This window comes from Artibeus jamaicensis, unplaced genomic scaffold (assembly GCF_021234435.1).
Source record: "Artibeus jamaicensis isolate MK-2021 breed Jamaican fruit bat unplaced genomic scaffold, CSHL_Jam_final scaffold_612, whole genome shotgun sequence".
NCBI classification, from domain to species: Eukaryota; Metazoa; Chordata; class Mammalia; order Chiroptera; family Phyllostomidae; genus Artibeus; species Artibeus jamaicensis.
This window is the reverse complement of record NW_026522049.1, coordinates 13,722,928-13,742,458: the sequence shown is the minus strand read 5'-3', so window position 1 is coordinate 13,742,458 and position 19,531 is coordinate 13,722,928. Positions and strand designations below refer to the sequence as shown.

The window sequence follows — 19,531 nt, the reverse complement described above, 5'->3', positions numbered from 1 at the left end:
ATTAAGGATGTCTGTTTCCTCTCCTCCTCCATCTGTTCGGAGAATGGAGTGAATACATTTGAATTATTTTCTGGGTGTGCAGGCCTTCCGACAACCGGCCGTCTGCAAAGGAGGCTGTGGTTTCTAGGTGAGGACTAGCCAGGCAAAGCTCAACACAGGGGAGGCCGTCATCCAGTGTGTATTCGGGAATGAAAGGACAGTTTGACTTGAGTCAGTCAGAGGGGTCATCAGAAAAACAGTGTCCAGCCAGGGCAGGGAGGCTGGGTCCATCCATGAGCTATGCGTTAGGGACCCCAAAATATCCCTCACCTGGTTTCCAATTCCCTCTCCCTCTGACCTACAAGCACCTAACACTTCCACATCTGTAACTCACCCCCTCGGATTAAAACCTTCTGGGTGGCCCTGACTGGTGTGGTTCAGTGGATTAGGAATCGTACCGCAAACCAGAGAATTGCCGGTTCGATTCCCAGTCAGGGCACAGGCCTGGGTTGTGTACCAGGTCCCCAGTAGGGGGTGTGCGAGAGGCAACCACACATTGATGTTTCCCCCTCTCCCTCTAAAAATACATAAATAAAATCTGTAAGAAAGAAAAAAACAGTAAAACCTGTGTGTCTTATTTTTTATTAAAAAGTGTGGCAACCATCAAGATGAGGTTTTTATCATGTTATAAATCATGATGTGAACACAATACGTTTGATTCTTTTACAGCCCTTCCTGCATTTCTAGATTTTCTCCAGGTCAGTGATCCAACGTGAGCCCTCAGGGCCCTGGGGCAAGTGTGGTTGTGTTCACACCCCAGGAACCATCTCAGAAACACGCGGGCCTTTCTCTGGTGCTCAGAAACATCACGTCTGCCACCAGTAGCCTGTATGCATTCATTTTATAGTTCTGTGGGGACTCCGTTATGCTCACAGTTCCTCACTACAAAATATTAAAGAGTAACATAATAAAGCTTACTTTAAAAATTATACTTTAAGGCCCACTTTTGTTTCTCTCAGTTGTTTTCATGTATATTATCTGCAAACAAAACTCCTGACCCACTTGGGGGTCACAGTCCCACGACCTAGTGACTTTCTTGCTCTTCTTCATCATTTGAAAAGTGACCCTGGAATGGGCTCGAGGCCCTCCCCGAGGGGGCCTTCCAGGGTCACTTCAGGGCTCCCAAGTCAGAGCCCAGCTGCCATGTCCAGCGCTGGCCACCTGGAGAGATGACGCTCCAAGCGGCACCTACTCCGTCCAGCACCCTGGCTCAGATGGGAGGAGCCCAGGGTCCACACCATCTGCTTCAGTTACAGCAGCAGCAGCAGCAGCAGCAGCACAGTTCTCACCCCTGCCACCAGCTTCCTATTATATGGGAGGCTCATCGCTGCACTTTTAAAGGGAGTTTTAACTAAGCTGGGGGAATGAGCTGTAGAAAAGCCTGGCAAAGAAGTCCAGATGGGGCCCTGGCCAGGTAGCTCTATGGGTTAGAGCATCGTCCCAATATGCCAAGGTTGTGGGTTCGATCCTAAGTCAGGGCACACACAAGATTCAACCAATGAATGCATCAGTAAGTGGAACAACAAATGGCTGTTTCTCTCTCTCTCAAATCAATCGATAAAAAAAAATGATAATCTACAACCACCTAATCAAGAGGAACAGAAATGAATCGCTCTAAGATCAACCATAGCTAAGACAAGAGAGTCTGGATGTTCAGCCTGAACTAAATGAGCCTGTCAGTCATACCCACACGCGGCACATGTCCTCCAGTGTCCATTCACCTGTAGCAGCCAATACGTGACCTTTCATGTTTCCCAGCACAGACTGTACTTGGCACAAACTGTGCAGGCTATGAAGAGGGAATCTGTAAACAATCTATTTTCCAGAGCGTGGTCCAAATTTCTTGAAACCCTGAAGGGAGAGAAATTCACTCGGGTCATTACCCTTCCTTTTCACAATTCTCTTATTAAAAGGTTTATCCTCCTGCAGCCATTTCGAGCCCAGATGACAAGATCTGTGCCCAAGATAAATGACACCCTGCATAACCCTGGACCAGTTAAGGACACAGCTGAAGTATTACTTAGAATGATGGATAGTTAAAGGCAGGGAACTAAAACAGATACATCCATAATTTAGGAGTTAGTTGAGGAGAGATAATAGCTGGGAAAGTAGGGAGTATTTTTAAAACATAATGATCGCAATTTGTATTATGAAAACTAATTAGAGGGCTCCATGTGGATGTGTTACTTCTGTGCAACATAAATGAGCCTATTCGGCTCGTTCTATTTATTGTTGACAATGACAGTGATGAGCCATCTCAGTTATTTCCCGGTGTTGGATCTTGGCGGACGCAGTGGGGAGATGCCAATGGAGACTTCAGCATCGACAGCGAGGACCGGAGAGCAGTGTCTGGAGGGGGCGGGGTCGGCGCTCAGCGGCAAGATTGTGGGAAGTCCGCGAAAATGGTGCAGAAACTGGCACATGGTTACCCCTCATCGCATCACCAAGACAGACCTTCGACATGCTTTGCCCCCTTATGGAGGTGAAAACCAGATGCTAGAAGCATCTCTGGGGAGAGACATTTGATCCACCCCAGCAAAGAGGAGAGGGAGAAGGCTGCGCGCAGGGGACCGGCTGAGGCTGGAAGAAAGGGAGGGAAGAGTCTGGGGCCGCAGTGGGAGGAAGGGGCCTAGTGCATCACAAGCTGAAATGACAGGGATCCCAAGAGGAAAACGGCAGCTTCGTGCCTCAGAAGGGTATGATATATGGTACAAAAAAAAATATCCGGAAATGAAAGATACCTCTCTGTGTCATTCTATGGGGCTGGGAATAGCAGAAGGAAATGCTCTTGGGGGACCCCTTTTTCTTCTCCTTCCCATTAGCAGAACACAAGTGTGGACAGCGTCGGGTGGCTCCCCACCTGTGCATGGCCCCCAGCAGGTTGGGGCAGAATAAATGCTCAGCAAATATTAGTTGACTGACCGAAGGGAAGAGGAAGTGATAAGGAAGGTAAGCAAATAAACCGGTCATTGGGATAAACTAATGATAAACCCACATACAGCATGATGAGATATAAATATACATCACATGTCTCAAGGGAGAGGCATGAGGGTTATAATAAATAGGCTACACGTAAAAAAAAAAAGCAGTGAGAAAAAAGAATGTATATTTTTACAGGAAGCTCTGCTTTAAAGCAGAGCTCTTCCAAGCCCTGAAGGAAAGGTATCTATCTATATCGGTATCTTTTTTTGTCTTCATCCTCACGCGAGAATATGTTCGCTGACTTTAGAGAGGGAAACGTCCACGTGAGAGAGAAACACTGATCGGTCGCCCCCTACAGGCGCCATGACTAGGCGGAGCCCAGGATCGAACCCGTACCCTCCCCACCCCCACCGCCACCCCACATGCGCCCTGCGTGGGACTCGAACCTGCGACACGGCTGGGCCAACGCAGTGCGTTTCACCAGGAGAGCTGTTCTTGCGCCGTCCCTCTGCCTTCACGTCAGAGAGCCGCTGTTCCCGTCACTCAGACATTATTTTTCACTTCAGTGAGGCAGGAAGAGGAGCCCTTGGGCGTCCCGGTGACTTCAACCATCCCCACAACGCCCTAAGGCCGTAACCACGTGCACGGTGGTGGGACTCGAACACCCTGACACCGGAGGAGCATCCTGCTTCCTGGCTTTCCATGTCCGTGTTCTCCTAAATCTCTTCAGCCACTGGATGACGACGTCTGCGGCCCGGCGCCCCGGGGCCCCAGGAGGCCACCTTCCCAGCCAGCAGCGGTCCCCCTCGGTGTGCAGGCAGGGAAGGCCATGAGTCCCCAGACTGGGAACGGAAAATCCTGCCTCGAGGGCGGTGGACTCCGCTGTCCTGCGGCACAGGACGAGGCCTCAGTGTGTCCCTTCCACGGTCGGTGTGTGCATGTCGGAGGGTGGGGGACACCCCGTTGGGGGTGGGCTGGCCTGCAGGTCCTGCCCACAGCCCGGCGACCCAGGCGGGACGGGAGGGCACGGGGGTGGGGGAGGTGCTGGCTGCAGCCCAGCATGCGACAAGCAAAGGTCCAATTGGGCCCCACTTGCCCAAATGAACACGGGTGAGTCTTCCAACAGGAAAAATAAAAAACAGACACTGTGACCTCCCAGAGAAGCTAGGCGGCGCTTGGAGCCAGGGGGCTGTCTGGCCTGAGGAGGCGCTGGCTGAGCAGATCGCTCGCTGCCCCTCCACCGCTGTGGGGGCGCTGGCCTACCTGCAAGGTCACTGCGCGGGGTCGCAGCAGCCACACTGCCCGGAGTCCTCAGCCTCGGGACAACCGGAGCGAGTGAACCACAGCACCTCAGCCGCAGCCCCGCAGCCCAAAGAGGCTCCTCCCGGCAGGCAGTGCGCAGGCCTGATAGGTGCGCATGCGCGTCCCGGGATTTCCCACAGCCTTCTGCACGTGCAGCTGGTGTGGAGGTGGCTCCTGCTACTCGAGGCCAGTTTCTCTGCAACAGACAACAACTCTAAGACACTGCAGGACTTTTCCAGGGCCAGAGGAGGTGGTTGATGTGCTCGACACCTTGATAAGGCAGTGGGAGATGTGTGTGGGGCTCTGGGCGGCCTGCAAGGTCAATGCTGGGAGTTCTCAGACACACTGCCAGTCCATTTCAGCCCCAACAAAGGGAGCAGGGAAAATCAACAAGGACTTATGACACGCATCTGGCCTCCCCTCCTGGAGCTGCTCAGGATGGGCCCCTGATGCCTTAGGCACCCATTCGGCTCCTACCAGCCTGCCAAAAAACACCGTGCGCACACAGCCTACACAGAGTGTGCTTCCACAGAAGGCCACTTTCCAAGACTAGAAAAGACAGCTATTTTGTCTAATTCATACAAACAAACACAGAAAATGAAAGATAGAAGAATATCTCCTAAATGACAGAACAAGAAAAATTCACCCCCCCCAACAAAAACAAAACAAAACAACAACAAAAAAACAAGGAAAGGGAGATAAGTAATTTGCCTAATGAATAATTCAAAGTAATAGTCATAAGGATGGTCACCAAAATGGAGAGTGGACTAGAGGAACTTAAGAAGAAGGTCAACAAAAACAAAATGCAAGAAAGAACAAAGCAGACCTGAAGAATACAGTAAGTGAAGTGAAAAACACATGAGAAAGAATCAAGAGAAGGTTCGGTGACACAGAAGGATGAAGCAGCCACCCATATAAAACCAGTGGGGATCAACCAATCAGAAAAGCAGAAAGAAAAAAGAATTTTTCAAAAATGAGGGTAATTGAAGGGATCTCTGAGATAACCTCAAGCATTCAAACATTCCCATTATAAGGCTCCCAGAAGAAGAAAAGGGAGAGAATGAAACAGAAACTTCATTTAAATAAATAATGAAAACATTCCTAATGTGGAGAAGGAAACAGATGAAGCGCAGAGAGTTCCGAACAAGATGAACCCAGGGACACCAACACCAAGACGTGTGGTAGTTAAAATGGCAAAAGTCAAAGACACAATGGTGAAGGAAGCAAGAGAAACATGGGTTATACACAAAGGAGACCCTACAAGGCCATCAGTTGCTTTCTCTTCAGGAACTTTACAAGCCAGAAGGAAGGGGCAGGACATCTTTAAAGAGCTAAAAGAAAGAGCCCTGCAATCTAGAATGGCTGACCCACCAAAATTATTATTCAGAATTGAAGGAGAGACAGTTTCCCCAGGCAAGCAAAAATGAAAGGAACCTAATCACCCATAAACTAGATTTACAAGAAAATTAAAGGGTCTTCTTTAAGTACAAAAGGAAAAGCCATAAGCAGAAATGAGAAAATAAGAGAAAAAGGAAAAACATCATAGGTAAACCCAACTCTTCAATAAATACAGCAAATGACATTTAAATGACTACTATGAAGGTTAAAAGAAAAAAGTATCAAACCTGACTTATGCTACAATAGTAGACAGGGAATATACAACATAGAAAGATCTAAACTATGACACCAGTAATATAAAGCATAGAGGGGAAGTAAAAAATGTACTCTTTATACAACATATTCTTTTTTTAAATGTTTTTTATTTTTTATTTATTTTTATTTTTTTATTTTTTAAAAAGAGAGGGAAAGAAACATCAGTATGTGGTTGCCTCTTACATGTCCCCTCCTGGGGACCTGGCCCACAACCCAGGCATGTGCTCTGACTACAAATCAAACCAGTGACCCTTTCGTTCACAGGCCCATCCTCAATCCACTGAGCTACACCAGCCAGGGCTATAGAACATATTCTAACTTAAATGCCTATGAGCTTAAAATAGACTGCTATAAATAAAGAATGAGATACATAAAGCTCATGGTAACCACAAACAAAACCCTACAAAAGATACACAAAGAACAAAGTGAAAGGAACCAAACAAAAACAGCAAATCACAAGGGAAGAAACCAGGACAAAAAGAAAGGAACAGAGAATAGTTCTAAAAACAACCTAAAAAAATGAACAAAGTGGAAATAAACACATACTTATCAATAATTTAAATGTAAATGCATTAAGTGCTCCAATAAAAATACATTTGGTGGCCGAATGGATTAAAGAATGTAAACCAACTACAAACCGCTTTTAAGAGACACACTTCAAATTGAAAGATACACACAGACTGAGAGGGAAGAGGTGGAAAAAGATATTCCAGGCAAGTAGAAAGGAAAAGAAAGCTGGGGTAGCAATATTCCTATCAGACAAAATAGAATGTAAAAAAGACAAAGAAGGACATTACCTCATTGTAAAGGGATCACTCCAAGAAGAGGGTATAACAATTGTAAACAATCTACTCACACAACATAGGAGCAACTAAATATATGAAACAATTACTAACAGACATAAAGGCGAAAATCTACAGTAATACAATATTAGTGGGGAACTGTAACTCTCCGATCACCTCAAAGATCATCCAGACAGAAAATTAATAAGGAAATGGCCTTAAATGCCACATTAGATGATACCGACTTAATAGATATTTATAAAACATTTCATCTTTAAATCGCAGAATACAGTTTTTTTTCAAGGGTACGTGGAACATTTTCCATCACAGACCACATGTTATGCCCCAGAACAAGCCACAATACATTCCAGTTCTAAAAGGGAAATTCATAACTATACAGGCATACTTCAAATAACAAAAAAAAACCCCAAATAATATAACTCTACATCTAAACAAAATAGAAAAAGAAGAGAGTAGAAGAATGAAAAAACGAGTAGAAGAATGGAAATAATAAAGATTGGAATGGAAACAAAATACAAATTTAAAAGTACACAATAGAAAAGATCAATAGAACTAACAGCTGGTTTTCTGAAAAGATAAATAAACTGACAAATCTTTAGGCAAACTCATCAAATAAAGTTTTAGTACCAGACAGATTCACAGGTGAATTCTACCAAACATTCAAAGAAGAATTAATAGCGTTGGCCAGGCCGCTCAGTTGGTAAGAGCATCACCCCAATGCACCAAAGTTGCAGGTTCAGTCTCCAGGCAGGATGCATACAAGAAGCAACCAGTGAATGCATGAATGAATGGAACAACAAATCGATGTTTTCTCCTCTCTCTCTCTCTCTCTCTCAAATCAATCAATTAAAAAAAAATAAAAATAGCCCTGGCTGGTGTAGCTCAGTGGGTTGAGTGCCAGCCTGCAAACCAAAGGATCGCGGTTTGATTCCCAGTCAGGGCACATGCCTGGGTTGCGGGCCAGTTCCCAGCAGGGAACACATGAGAGGCAACCATACATTGATATTTCTCTCCCTCTCTCCTTCCCTTCCCCTCTAAAGATATATAAATTAAATCTAAAAATAAATAAATAAAAAAATAAAAATAAATGAATACAACAGAGAAGAATTAATAATCCACTAACTTAACTAAATTATTCTTGTTCTTTAACAAGAATAATTCTATTGTTGTTAAACTACTTTAAAAATTTGAAGAGGAAGAAATGCTTCCGAAGTTGTTTTATGAAGCCAACATTTCCCTTATTCTAAAACCACATAAAGACATTGCAAACAAAGGCCAATATTCTTGATAAACATAGATGCAAAAATCCTCAACAAAATATTAGCAAACTAGATTCAATGCATTAAAAAGAGTATATACCATGACCAAGTGGGATTCTCCCAAGGATTTAAAGTTAGTTCAGTAAATGCAAGTCAATTAACATGATACACCTCATACAGAAAGGATAAGATCTTCCGCCAAGATGGAGGCATAGGTGTGAGCACTGCGCCTTCTAGCACAACTAGGTTTAAAAACAACAAAATTTTAGCAACAAAAATGCAGCCAAACCACAGAAAATTGGACTACACGGAAGTCTGACAACAACCAACACTTCAGCCAAACTGGTAAGAGGGGCAGAGCCAGCAGCAGAGCGGGGTCGGGCAGGAAAGATCCACTGGACTGACCTGGCGCATGACCCAGATGTGCCAGCAGCCGTGGGTGGATCCCAGGTGTGGAGAAGCGGGCAGACCCACTGAGGGCGCAAGGCGGTGAACCCACTGAAGGCTGATTGCGGTCACACATTAGCACGCAAATAAACCAGTGAAGGAGCTAGCAGTGAGAAGGACCGCACAGGCCCCAGTGGCAGAAAGTGGCAGAGGGGACTGCCATTGTCCCTCTCTGACCACGCCCTCACATATAGCGTCACAAACCAGGGACCTGGGTGGCCCCGCCCTGGTGAACAACTAAGGCTCCGCTCCTCATATGTAACAGGCATGAACAGATCAAAACATGGCTCAAGAACAACTCAGAGCCCCAGAGCCAATAACTCTGAGCAATGAAGAAATAGCCAAACTTTCAGATGCACAGTTCAAAATACTGGTGATCAGGATGCTCACAGAACTGGTTGATTTTAGTCACAAATTAGAGGAACAAATGAAGGCTAAACTAATTGAAATGAAGGGAAATGCACAGGAAACCAATAGTAATGGAAAGGAAACTGGGACTCAAATCAAGGGAGCAGACCAGAAGGAAGGAAAAAAATGACCAAACAGAAAAATATGAAGAAACAAGAATTCAAAAAAATGAGGAGAGGCTTAGGGAGGGACCTCCAGGACATCTTTAAACGCTCCAACATCCGAATTATAGGAGTACCAGAAGGGGAAGAGGAACAGTCACGAGTGGAAACCTTATTTGAACAAATAATAAAAGAGAACTTCCACATTCTGGCAAAGGCAATAGACTTCTAGGAAATCCAGGAAGCTCAGAGAGTCCCAAAGAAGTTGGACCCAAGAAGGAACACACTAAGGCACATCATTATTACATTAGCCAAGTTTAAAATGAAGGAGAGAATCCTAGAAGCAGCAAGAGCTAAGGGAACAGTCACCTACAAAGGAGTTCCCATCAGACTGTCAGCAGATTTCTCAAAAGAGACCTTACAGGCAAGAAGGCGCTGGAGAGAAGTATTCCAAGTCATGAAATCCAAAGACCTATATCTAAGGTTGATCTATCCAGCAAAACTTTCATTTAGAATGGAAGGGCAGATAAAGTGCTTCTCAGATAAGATCAAATTCAAGGAGTTCATCCTCACCAAGCCCTTATTATATGAAATGTTAAAGGGACTTACCCAAGAAAAAGAAGATAAAAAAGATGAACAGTGAAAGGACAGAAAACTCACAGTTATTAAGAACTAAACCTAAAACAAAAGCAAACTAAGAGGACAGCTAGATCAGGAGCAGAACCATAGAAATGAAGATTACATGGAGGGTTAGCAACAGGGGAGTGGGAGAAGAAGAAGGGGGGAGAAGGTACAGAAAATAAGTAGCATAGATGGTAGGTAGAAAATAGATAGGGGGGAGGGCAAGAATAGTATGGGAAATATAGAATCTAAAGAACTTGACACACATGGTCATAAACTAAAGGGGGGAATGGGTGGGGTGGAGGGGAATGAAGAAGGGAAATAGAACAACCGTAATGGCATAATCAATAAAATATATTTTTAAAAAAAGAAAAAGAAAGGATAAGATTGCCCTGGCTGGTATGGCTCAGTGGATTGAGTGATGGCTTGAGAACCAAAGGATCGTTGGTTCGATTCCAAGTCAGGTCACATGCCTCGGCCATGGACCAGGTTCCTAGTAGGGGACATGCAAGGGGCAACCACACATTGATGTTTCTCTCCCTTTCTTTCTCTTCCCTTCCCCTCTCTCCAAAAATAAATAAATAAAATCTTAAAAAAAGGAAAGTATAAGATCCATATGATCATTTCAATAGATGTAGAAAAAGCACTTGACAAAACTGAACATCCTTTTCTGATAATACATGGAACAATTATATGTAAACATAAAATATATAAATATTTGATATGTAAAACAAAAATATATTTAATAAAGTGTGTATAGAAGAAACATTATCTCAATATGATAATGGCCTACGACAAACCTGCAGCTAATATCACTCTCAATGATGAAAAGCTGAAAGTCTTTTTTTCCTCTAAGGCCAGGAAATAATAAAGATGCTCTGTGTCACTACTATTCAACATAGTACTGGAAGTTCTAGCCACTGCAATCAAAAAAGAAAAAAAAATAAAAGGCATCCAAGCTGGAAAGAAAGAAGTAAAACTCTCATTATTTGCAGATGTCATGATACTATCTATAGAAAACCTTAAATGTTCCACCAAGAAGCTATTAGAACTAATAAATTACTTCGGTTAAGTTGCAAGATACAGACTCAGTATACAGAAATCCATTGAGTTTTGGCCCTGGCTGGTGTAGCTCAGTGGATTGAGCGCAGGCCTGTGAACCAGAGTATCGCGGTTCGATTCCCAGTCAGGGCACATGCCTGGGTTGCAGGCCAGTTCCCAGCAGGGGACTCACGAGAGGCAACCATACATTGATGTTTCTCTCCCACTCTTTCTCCTTCCCTTCCCCTCTCTCTAAAAGTAAATAAATAAAATATTTAAAAAAATAAATCCATTGAGTTTTCATACAATAACAAATGATCAGAAGAGGAAATCATGAAAACAACCCCTTTTACAATTGCATCAAAAAGTATAAAACGCCTATAAACAAATTTAACCAGAGGTGAAAGACCTACATTGAGAAAACTGTAAGATGTGGAAGAAAGAAATGGAACAAAACACAAATAAATGGAATGACCTACCTTGCTCATATATTGGAAAGTTAATAGTGTTAAAATGTTCTTACTGTTGAGCGTGGGCCTGTGAACCAAAGGATCGTGGTTCGATTCCCAGTCAGGGCACATGCCTGAGTTGCAGGCCAGTTCCCAGCAGGGGACGCATGAGAGACAACCATACACTGATATTTCTTTCCCTTTCTCCTTCCCTTCCCCTCTAAAGATAAATAAATAATTATTTAAAAAAAATAAATGCCTTTAAAAAAATGTTCTTACTTTCTAGAGTCCTATACAGATGCAACGCTAACCCTACTAAACTACCACTGGCTCTCTTCTCAGAGTTGGATTAGGCCTAAATGTATACGGAGCCAAGAGAGGCCCCAGACAGCAAAAGAAATCTTGAGAAAGAACAAAGTGGGAGGGATCACACTCCTGCTATCAAACTATACTACAAAGTTACAAATAATGAAAACAGTATGGCAATAGCACGAATAACAGATATATAAATCAATGCAACAGAACAGAGAACCCAGAAATAAATCTTCGCTATATGGCCAATTAATCTATGACAAAGGAGGCACAGATATACAGCAGTATAAAAACAGTCTTTTCAATGAGTAGTGTTGGCAAAACTGAACAGATACATGCAAAAAAAATTAAAATTGGACCTCTTTCTTGTTCCAGACAAAAGTAAACTGAAAATGGATTAAAGGCGTACACGTTGGACCTGAAACCATAACATTGCTAGAGGAGAAAATACGCAGTAAACTTTTTGACATTGCTCTTAGCAATATCTTTTTGGATCTATCTCCTCAAGCAAGGGAAACCAAAGAAAAATAAATAAACAAATGGGAGTACATCAAATAAAAAGTTTTTGCACAGTGAAGAAAACCTTCAGCAGAATGAAAAGACAACCCACTAAATGGGAGAAGACAATTGCAAATGGATACACCTGATAAAAGGTTAATATAAAAATATTTAAAGAACTCATACATCAACCAAAAACACACAAACAATCCAATTAGAAAATGAGCAGAGGACCTGAATAGACACTTCTCCAAAGAGGACATACAGATGGCCAATAGACATATGAAAAGATGCTTGACATCACTAATCATCAGGGAGATGCAATTCAAAAGCTCAGTTGGAGCATCATCTCAAAAGACCAAGGGTGTGGGTTCAATCCCTGGTCAGGGAACAAACAAGAATCAACTAATGAATGCATCAATAAGTGAGACAACAAATCAATGTGTCCCTCTCTCTCTCAAAAATCAATTAATCAATAAAAAGAGGATGAATGGAGAAATTACAAATTGAGATAAACTGCAAACTACATCTAGCAAAGGAATAACACCTAGAATATATTAAAAAAACTCTTGATATACAACAAATAATAAAACAAAATAATTCAGTGTTTAAGGGCAACCAATATGAAGAGACACTTCAATAAAGAGGACACACTGGTGGCAAATGAGCACAGAAAAAGTGCTCACCATCACTAACCATTGGGAAAACGTAAATAAGACCACAGTGAGATATCAGCCTATCAGATATACACTTATTAAAGCATCTATAACTAAAAATAATGACAATGCCATTGCTGGTGAAGATACAATGAAATTCAGTTTCTCGTCCATCACTGGTGAGAATAGAAAATGGAGCAGCCACTTTGGAGAAGAGTTTGAGGGTTTCCTGAAAAACCAAATAGTCATTCATCGTACACTCTAGCCAGCCTGCCCCTGGGCATTTGTCCCAAAGAATTAAGTCAAATGTCCCCACAGAAACCTGTGTACTAATGCACATAGCCATTTTCTTTGTAATAGTAGAAAACTGGAAACCACCCGCATGTGCCTTGACTGGGGAATGAATATACAAAGTGTGCCAGATCTACACCCTGGAAGATCCCTCAGCAGGAAGGAAGAACAAATGATGATACACGCCACCTGAACGGAAGAGTAGCTCTTCTCCAATGTCACATCCCAGAGGACTGCAGGCATGACACTCTCACAAGGACAAACATACAGAAATGGACAACACGTGAGTGGCTGACAGGACTCAGGGATTTTGCTGGGTGTGACCCTAAGGGGAAGCGGGAGGGGACTTTCGGGCGAGGAAGCGAGTTCAGCACTGTGACTACGGAGCCCCTTCTGCAAATCTATGCGTGACAAGATGACACGGAACCAGACACACGCACAGGACCGACGTCAACTTCAGGTTTTGATACCATTCTACAGTCATGCATGGTGTGACTCTATCTTTGCAGCTTCCTGTGAATTTATAATTATTGCAACCAAAACCCTCCAAAATACACCATCACCGTACACGTTCTACTGGAATGACAAAGATGGACACTCACTCCCGATGTCTGGCCTCAGCTTTTTATCGTATTCTCTCAGCAACTTGTTGAGGATGAGAGTCACGTCAGTATCTTGGGACTTTGGAGCCAAAACCCACTTTTGGTTGGATGATGAGTCTTCATTTTCATCCTCCTCCACCTCTCTGGACCTGCAATTAGGACACAAAGGGTTAGTTGTGTCAACAGCTCCAGAAAGTGTCTTAAACGTGGCCCACCCGAGCCCTGGCCCCAACCCCAGGATTCTCTCTCAAATAAAAAAAAATAAAAGTCCTGGTTGGTGTGGCTCAGGGGACTGAGCACCAGCCTGGGAACCAAGGGGTCGAAGGTTCGATTTCCAGTCAGGGCACAGGTCTGGATTGTGGGCCAGGTCCCTAGTAGGGGGCACAGGAGAGGCAACCGACATTGATGTTTCTCTCTCTCCCTCCCTTTCTCTCTCTCTAAAAATAAATAAATCGTTGAAATAGGAAACACAATAAAAAGAGACATAAATTAGAAAGATTCCTTAAGAAGAAGGATTCACATCGTCATGTCTTCATTAAATATTACAAAAATGATTCCATGTCCAAGGGGAACTGTGCTTGAATTCACCTTGACAACCTCTGAAGCGCAAGGCACAAACCTTCCAGATGTTAGTCCAAGGGTGACTTATTCAGCCTCTGCCATTCCCCACCTTCCGCCCCATGCACAAGAAGACTTCATTTTAGTTGAAAGTGAGAATAACATTTACAGATTGCATGCACTGAAAATAGATGAGTTTGACTCTGGGATCTTTGGTCCACACATGGGGGCTGGATGAGGTGGGGTGCAAGGAAGAGAGATATTGTTGGTAAACTCTCTGGCAAGTCACAGGCCTCTGACAACACAAACTGAAAATTAAAATCTTTTGCCCTAGCCAGGGAACTAAGTGGGTTAGAGCATCATCCCGATATGACAAGGTTGTGGGTTCGATCACGGGTCAGAGCACAGAGAAGTGTCAACCAATGAATGCATCAGTAAGTGGAACAACAAATTCATCTCTCTCTCTCTCCTTCTTTCTCTTTCTTCTTCTTTAAAAAGCAATAAATAATTTTTTAATTAAAATCTTTCTAATACATCTTCATCATTTTGGCTCCTCCGGACATGGGTCCGAAAGAATGCTGGGGCGTCTCTGAGCTCGTTCGGTGCAGGGCTGAGGCTGACCGCCGCCTCTCCTGGGGGACTTGAAGGGGCGCCCTCGATGACAGCTACTTCTCTCTCTTATTCAGTTAAAGCACTGTCCTTTACTAACATTATCCATGTGGCATCTCTATTTTGAAGTAGGGAGTCTTGGCCGTTGAACTTTTCCCTTCTGGCTCTGAGGGTCAAGGCTGCCCTCGCTGTGTGTGTGGGTGCATGGGGCTTTGGGGACCGTGCGTGCAATATTTGAATTATAAAATTCATTTGCACTCCTCGGATTCCATGAGCACCAGACACTTGTCCGTTTGTTTTGCTCGCTTCCTATTTCCCTGTAGGTGCGCTGATTATGCTAATTCGAGCATTCTGCTTTACAAAAGCTAGATTTCTCACTTGTAGTCTATATTAATCTATTGCAATTTTGATTCTTTCAATTCCCAGAAAACTTATTTTTGCACAGCCCCCACAGGTAATTTCCCTGGTTGTTGTTCTTTTTCCCCCTCCTCCTCCTCCTTCTTCTTCTTCATCCTCTCCTCCTCCTCGTTCTTCTTCTTTTGTCCTACACGGGTAGATCCAGTGTCTTGATAAAGTTCCTACAGAAGCGACTTTCTGGAGCTGGCATTGGTTCCTTTCATTGTCACCTAGGCCTCAAGGGTACAACATGTAGTTTCCTGCGTGAGCGAGGCCGTCTCAACAACACAGCCCTTTGGAATGGAAGAGAGGAGAGGGCCTCCTGCTGCAGAGAAGCATTTTCAGGTGGACTGCCACCCACCAGAGAGAGAAAACCTTTGATTTGTTGTTCCACTAACTGATGCTTTCACTGGCTGCTTCTTTATGTGTCCTGACTGGGGATCGAACCCGTAACCTTGGCATAGGGGGACGATGCTCCAACTAACTGAGCCGCCTGGCCAAACTGGGATATAAGTTTCTTAAGTTAATTTTTGGACTTTTCTGAGTTATTTATAACGAACATGAAATGAATGAAAAAATAAAACTTTTTAAAGTTCATTACCTCTACTTCGTTTTCAGAACTATAATCTTTATGTGTATATACACATTATATAATAGTTTAAACCATATGTAATCCAATGTGTCACATGTTATATCCATGAGTCTTTTTCATGAGTGTTAACACAGATCACAGGAGTGACGCCTGGAGCCGGGTAATACACACACGTATGTGAGATTTCAGTAATGAGCACATGCTGTATGTCTCATGAGACCGAGTTCAAGTTGTTCCTACTCTGATCTAAATCTGTCCTTTTATTTCCTGAATACCTATGGTCTAGAAGGATAAAATAAATCATCCATCACCACTATAAGTTGTCATGAGTTTTTACTCACAGTGAACATTCACCATCCATAAGAAACGCATCAAACTTGGGCCACGTACTCAGAAAGCGATATGCTACGTTTCATTATCTGTAAATCTGAACTTTCACAAATAACACTGTGGATTTTTAAATGTCACTGTAAAGTCATTTCTCTTATCGGGAATAGCGTCAGGAATATTAATTTCATCATTTTGAAAAAAAAGAAAAACAGTGGCCAAAACCCGTTCTCTGGGAGGAGGGTGGCCAGCCACTGACTGCAGAGCAGAGGGGCTGGGACATGAACGGAGAGGGTTGGCTGAACTCGGCCAAAGCGCACACAGCACCCTCAGGCCTGGGTCCAGCTGGGCCACAGAGCTCTCCTCGCCCCTCTGCAGGCTGTCTCTTCCCTTCCTCTCCTCCCTCACCCCCTTCCTTCCTCCTCTCCCCACACCCAACGACAGCTCGCTGGCAGGGACCCATCTTGCCCTCCCCGCCCCAGGGATTCTGGGGGTACAGACTGCCCAAGCTCCCTGACCATCTTGTCAGTGTTCTGCATCCACAGCCTTGGTTTCTGAGAAATTACTCCCAGCTACTTTGGTGACAGGTATTAAAATGAGTCTAATTCTCCCTCTAGTGGCGATGAGGGCTTCCCTGAAATTGCATAAGCTGCTCCCTCAGAGGCCAGGGCAGGTGAAAGCCGGGAGGCAGAAGGGAAAAGAAACCGCCTTCCTCTCTCTCTCTCTCTCTCTCTCTCTCTCTCTCTCTCTCTCTCTCTCGGCAAAGGGGACCCGTGGCTCTGGGACTGAGCTGGACCAGACAGGGGACAGGTGTACCCCCCACCCCTCGGCGGTGGACACTCTGCTCTTCCGATTCCAATTCCCTGTCAGTTTGCTGCAGAACTTGCAAGAAGGAAACAGAAGCCTCCCAGCGCCAACGCCAGGAAGCGCCAGCCCCACGGGAAAACCCTCACTTTAATGGAAACCAAATGTCCCCTCAGGGGACCCGCTACAGTGGATATAAAACAAAACTGCTCTGTTTCTCCAAATTCTAAATGGGTGATCTATAATCTTTACGAGCTTTCTGTTATTAGGATTGGTGGCTCCCAGACACCATCGCTGCAATTAGCTTTTTCTGGAAAACAACCTGGCGGCCGTGTGGGTCGTTGTCAAGTCAGTGCTCAGCCTCGGGGGCTGGTTCCATGGCTTGTGCCTTCTCTTCAACCAGAAGGACCAGGAGGGAGTCTGGAGTGTGTTTAGACACTACCAGGACCTCCTAAGCCTTGGGGAGCAGCTAATTGCTCTCCTAGTATCGCTGAGGCCCCGGCGCGGCTCAGTACATTTCAATGCACAATCAACGCATCCACGGGTGACAGAGAGGGGGCACATCTCCCTCCAGGGAGCCATCTGCACCGGGCACAACTGTCCGTCACCACTTTTCCCAGGGCTTGGCCACACCAGGGGTGCATCCTAGGTGCCAGTGAGACCCCTCTGAGCACCAATGACAGCTTCAAAAGATGACACCGGACATGAGATTACTTCAGACATCTGTAAAATGCATTTAGAGAACAAAGACACTTCCGCACGAGATGCAGAGAGCAAACAATCAGGGTAGTAGCATTTGGATTTTCTCCAAATGCTCTGCGACCTCTCGTTGGAAGGCCAGGGAGCCACCTGGACATAGACCGTCCTGCAACGTGACACCTGCCTTGAAGGAGACGGACGTGGTGTGTGGTGTGTGTGTGTGTGTGTGTGTGTGTGTGAGTGAGAATGCCTAGGAAGCAGACTGCTCCAAGTTCAACACACATCTTCCTACTGAACACATCAACGACCACAGGCGGTTCTCCTCTGAACTGTATTTTTTCCATTACCATCCCCTCTTCCACCTCCACCCCCTCCCCTGTAGTCAGCCACCACACTGCTGTCCGTGGCTGTGAGTTCTTTCTCTCTCTCTCTTTTTCTCAATCCCTCCACTCTTCGATGTGCCCCCTTCACCCCGAGAGCTGTCAGCTTGCTCTTCTGTCTATGAGTCTGTCTCTATTTGCTGAAGACAGTTTTCCTTCATTAAGCCTCCACGGATCCCAACAGTTATCTAGCCCTGGGCTGTGGGTCACTTCACCCCATCAGTGGCAAGAGCGAGGTCACGGAGACAGGACTTCAGATGTAGATGAGGTGACTTTGGACCCCAACATCACGCCTGGTGTGGTCGGCGGGGCTCTTGGTCTCTTAAGTGGAAACACGCTGGGGCAGAGTCAGCCTCCGAATGTGCTCTCCCGCTCTCTCCTTAAAGCTGGAGAAACTCCCGTGGAAAGGTTCTCGGGCTGCCCTGCCTGGCGGAGAGCTGCCTCTGAGTCACCAGCGGTGCCCGCTGTCCCTGGCACACGGTCCGCCTCACACAGTTCAACTTCCAGGGAAGAGGCGTGCTCCGAGGGCCAGGGCTTTCTTCCTCAGGGGCGGGCACCCCTGCCGAAGGTGGGCAGTGAGAACTGGGGGTCCCCTCCCGTTTGGAGCATTGCGAGTGTGCATTCCTGCTTCGCCCCGACTTCACAAATATGAATGGAAACACAAGACCTCTGACCCTGCTGGCTGACACCTGTCAGGCCGCCAGCAGCCAACACTCTCTAGGTCCCAGATCCAGATGAAGGAAAAGTGTCAAAACAAGGGTGTTTTGAGGGTGGGGCTCCCAGAGATTTGGGGGAGGTGGGATTCGGGGGACATTTCCAAAGCACAGAGCAGTCTGCAGTCTTTGGACCAGAGATCTAGCTGGGAAGACAGAGTTAAAGACACCAAGCCTAGAGTCTCCAGTCATATTTACAGGGCTTAACCCTCCTGGGCCCAGGGCCCTCCCTTGCACCTGCACCAGCCACCTTCATCCTTCGCTGGAACGTCTCCAGGCTCCGTGGTTAGCAGAGTGTCCTGGACGGAGGGTAAAGGTGTTTATAACAGTGAGATGATTCTTTAGCTTCCCGGGCAGAAGCCTTTATCGTCAATTCCAACATGCTGCCTTCAGAGCTGTGTGACCAGCGGCTCCCCCAGAGGGGCACACGCGTGTGTCTGCAGGACCTGGGGGCGGAAGTCCTTCCCGAACAGCAGGGCTCTCCGCAGCCCACCTGGTCCCAACCCTCCACCTGCCTCCAGCCCGATTTAACCTGGGCAGCTAGGAAATCACCACTCCTGGGTCCCGGGGACTCGGAGTGAGAGCAACGATCAGAATGCCGGCCAGTGCGTGAGGCAGACCCCGGAGCCCTCGAACTGGGGGCAGGGGGAGTAGATAAGGAGGGAGCCACTGCTGGTCCTCTAGGATTTTGGTTGTCAAGACCCTTAAAACGTCAGATCATGAAAGCTTCAGGAGCAGAGTCGGTTGCCACATTCCGGGCTGCTGAGAGGGCTGCAGCCAGCCGCCCCGCCTGGAGAGGCAGACAGCCCCGTCCCGGGGAGACGGGACAGGTGAGGCGCCGGCCGACTCCCCCGGCTTCCCCGCCGGCCCCCCGGGCTCTGCCGCAGCTCAGCCGACGGCGGGCGCGCCGGGGACTCCGGTCCAGGACAGCGCCCCCCCGCCGCCCTTCAGCCTGGCTCAGAGCCCTGCTGGATGCGGAGCCCGCGAGCCACTTACCGCGCGTGCAAGCCAGAGAAGAGGCAGAGGAGGAGCAGGAGCTTCGGGGCCAT

General features: G+C 45.9%; 1 protein-coding gene across 1 annotated transcript in view; it reads right to left on the bottom strand.

Moving 5' to 3' along the window:
• Positions 1 to 19,531, bottom strand: part of GABRG3 (gamma-aminobutyric acid type A receptor subunit gamma3) — a 362,296-nt gene extending 342,765 nt beyond the window's left edge. Inside the window, exons 1-2 of the mRNA XM_037132729.2 lie at positions 19,479 to 19,531; positions 13,405 to 13,553 (exon numbers count right to left, since the gene is read on the bottom strand). Coding sequence (XP_036988624.2) covers positions 13,405 to 13,553; positions 19,479 to 19,531 — 202 coding nt within the window. The remainder of the gene's footprint in view (positions 1 to 13,404; positions 13,554 to 19,478) is intronic.